General features: G+C 37.8%; 1 protein-coding gene across 1 annotated transcript; it reads right to left on the reverse strand.

Annotated features, from left to right (window-relative positions):
* Positions 1-1,023: 1,023 nt before the first annotated feature.
* On the reverse strand, positions 1,024-2,798 carry LOC140226095 (serine/threonine-protein phosphatase 5-like). Its single transcript, XM_072306580.1, has 2 exons — positions 2,663-2,798; positions 1,024-1,533 (listed from the first exon to the last, which is right to left on the reverse strand). Exons 1-2 carry the CDS (start codon positions 2,723-2,725, stop codon positions 1,024-1,026), a joined length of 573 nt encoding a protein of 190 aa, XP_072162681.1. The 5' UTR covers positions 2,726-2,798.
* Between the last annotated feature and the right edge of the window lie 481 nt (positions 2,799-3,279).

A 3,279-nucleotide genomic window follows, 5' to 3' on the forward strand; every position in this document is an offset into this window, starting at 1 on the left:
TATTTATTTTTTGATAAAAATTAGGAATAGGTTTCCTTGAAATTTTCAGGTACTTTGATCAAATAACCAATTGAAAGAAACATTCTTAAAGTCCCTAGAAAATATGTGATTTATCAATGGAAATTTGTTAATGTCCGAGAGCCCATATGACGTTCCTCCTGAGCATGACAAACTTGTTCACGGTCACAAATTTGGGAGTAAAGTGTGTGTCTAGAGCGTTTACAGTCATGAAAACAATGATTCCGGTGAGATCAATTTGGGGTGATATCTCCTGAGATATAGGACTTAAATTAACCTTCACCGTACTAGATATCACTCCGCCTCCGCATTAATTTTACTTGTATCTTTTACTGTCCACCTACAATCTATAGCTTAGCTTTGCACTTACTTATCTAATCGTGACACATGAATCGTGACACACTTGTGATTTGGGAACTTACAATGTTAAAACTCAAACCTCAGGGGATCTTTTGTGCTTTAAGCGAAATTTGGAAAAGTCTAGGTTGGCGTATATTCTACTCGCAAATTGTCCTGCAAATAATACAGTCATTTTGTAGCTCTTTGAATTTAAGGTGATTTGTCAAGCTAAATTTATTAGGTCAAAAATTTCGGCAGATTTTGAATTTTTAGCAAAAAAGGACGACAGCCCCTACGCACGAGCCTAAAGAATCATTTTAAACCCAAAAATTGGCAAAATTCAGAGAAATGAAAGCAGAATAGTGTTTGGAAAAAAACCTCGTGTTCGATGCAGCCATTGATTTTTGTATCGAATGCGAAGTTTTTTTCCAAACACTATTCTGCTTTCATTTCTCTAAATTTTGCCGATTTATGGATTTAGAATGATTCTTTAGGCTCATGCGCAGGGGCTATTGTCCCTTTTTCTTTCTAAAAATTCAAAATCTGCCGATAATTTGGACCTAATCGATGCGATATATCGCATGCCAGTTCAACCACGTCACTTGAGCTTGACGAATCACCTTAAAGAGTTTCAATTTCCATTTCAAACGTTCAATATTAGTGAGTTTACTTACGACTGTGGACGGGTTCACAGTTTCGTTCGATGTGCTTGATGTCAGAGATAGTGACGCTGTCTTCACTGAACAAGCCAGCGTGGACGACTAAAATTTTCTTGTCGATGCGATGCGCCAATGGGAGCCACCGGAAAGCCTTCCCGAACATGTCGAGCATTTTTTGCGAATACTTGAACTTTACCTCGTCGTCAAATCCGAAGTAGTGGCTCATCATTTTGCTCTCGTGGTTGCCCCGATTCAAAAAGAATCTTTTCGGGTAGAGAAGTTTGAATCCGAAGAGAAGTAGAGCGCACTCCACGCCGTAGCGACCCCGGTTAATGAAGTCACCGTTGAATAAGTACCTGTTCGTCTCCGAGGGCCACCCGTTCATCTCAAATATGTTGAGGAGGTCGTACAGCTGACCGTGGATGTCACCGCAAACGGTGATATTCTCACCTTTCGGAACTTTTATCTCAAGTAGTGACGGCTGTCTCCTATAAAAATTCCGTATTTTACGTATAATCTACAGGACAGAGAAAAATAACGTTTGTAATTTTATTGATCTACACCTAAGAAACACATATTACGTTAAAATTCTATCCCCAAATCATTTTATTTCCGTACTTGAGAGCCAGAAGACACTCAGTGCATGTTCATCGGTTATAAGCACTAAGGGATAACTACTTCACAGTTCTTTTGCTTTTGACGCAACGAAAGATTTTTAAAATTTTGCATTATGTGCCTGGTGTTGAATAACACTAGGATAATCTACAGATTACTTCCTAAGAACGTCGAGGATTTGTAATCCTCGACGTTTTTTAGAAAAAATTACTCATATTTATTTGGCCTTCACTCACGGATGGCTTGCAGGCTGATGATTAAAATTGATAAAGAAAGCGATGGACGAAGAAGACGTAGGGAACATGAAGCGATCCTATTGGTCGAAACTTGTGTCTGTTATAGACTGCGAGGAAGACAAAGATGGACAAAAATGGGTGGCCTATAGACTAAGGGAGTAAATGTTGGACGAACTATAAGGTCTCTCGTGGGTTGCCGTTAGTTAGTCCATTACTTACTTCCTTTATTGTCCAATGCGTTTGGGCGAATTAGTTCCACGGACTGGGGGTTCGGGGAACAAGTTACAGCTAAGTTATGATAAGTTCCTGCAACAAGTTTGCCCGAAATTCCGCGAACCATACTCATGTGAACAAGGCCTTAGATTTACCGTTGCAAAATATGGGACAAGCCCGTAAGTGATTAGGGTCAAGATTATCTTGTTCCGAGCTTTCTATGTCAGACAGTTTTCACTCTGTCAAGGAGCATGGAGGTCAGCATATTTCAACTTGAATTCTTCCTCTGAATATTAGAAATGTGTTGCGAGGATATTCTTGTCTTCATTAACTTCAAGACGTCAATTTGAGTTGCTATCGCTAGTGCTATGTTCACATTCTCCACTTAGAACGCATCTTATTAATGCATTTACCTGCCTTTTTTTTAAATTTTTGAAAGCTACCCCATCATAATTTATAGAATGCCCGTTTCCACCTAGTATGTTAGACATAAAGATACGAACCAGGTATTAGAGTATATTCTTTTTCCTTAAGGCTGAAATGAAAAAAAAATGTATAACATGACAAAATAAAGTAACTCACTTGGTAAGCGTACTTAGAGTGCAGTCTTTTTTTCACTCTAAAATGCTGGACTAGATCCCTCATGAACTTCAGTGAAACTATACCGTCTTTTAACCTTGGCCCGTTGTAATCAGGCCCTACATCTATTTACACATAAACAAAAAATTAAGTATAAAAAAATTACGAAAGATCAGAAGTTTGTACTATTTAATAAAACTTCTCCCTGCTGAGCCGTTTTGAAAAGAAAAGTCGTATACGGTAATGTTGGTTATCTGATAGCGAGTAATAATTTGTCAACTTGCTGAAACCGTCTCCTTAGAGCATTCCAAGGTTTTCATCCTAAAGCGAATGTTATAGGAATGAAACGAAGATGAGATTCTTAGAAAACATACAGTATATGCTTTTCGTGTGATCTTATAATTCAATCCATCTTTCCCAGACGTACATAGTCTCTTTTATGTATTTTCGTTTTAGAGAAAACAAACATTTCTTCATGAGAACTTGTCTCCGTTAAAAATTAAAATTTCTTATATTATGACTTTTTCAGTAACTGAGAGCAAAAGGTCGTTACTGACACTATTGGAAAATTTGAGTTAGTTAGCCGAGTTCTAAATATGCTTAAAATGGGTTCTTATGTG

The sequence above is a fragment of the Bemisia tabaci genome, chromosome 1 (assembly GCF_918797505.1).
Source record: "Bemisia tabaci chromosome 1, PGI_BMITA_v3".
NCBI lineage: Eukaryota > Metazoa > Arthropoda > Insecta > Hemiptera > Aleyrodidae > Bemisia > Bemisia tabaci.

What these genes read in the sequence shown, in the direction of transcription:
- LOC140226095 (XM_072306580.1), bottom strand. Translation starts at nt 2,725, where the DNA reads ATGAGGGATCTAGTCCAGCATTTTAGAGTGAAAAAAAGACTGCACTCT. An exon ending in ACTCTAAGTACGCTTACCAA is followed by an intron (nt 1,534 to 2,662) that starts GTGAGTTACTTT and finishes TCTGTCCTGTAG; the next exon opens with ATTATACGTAAAATACGGAA.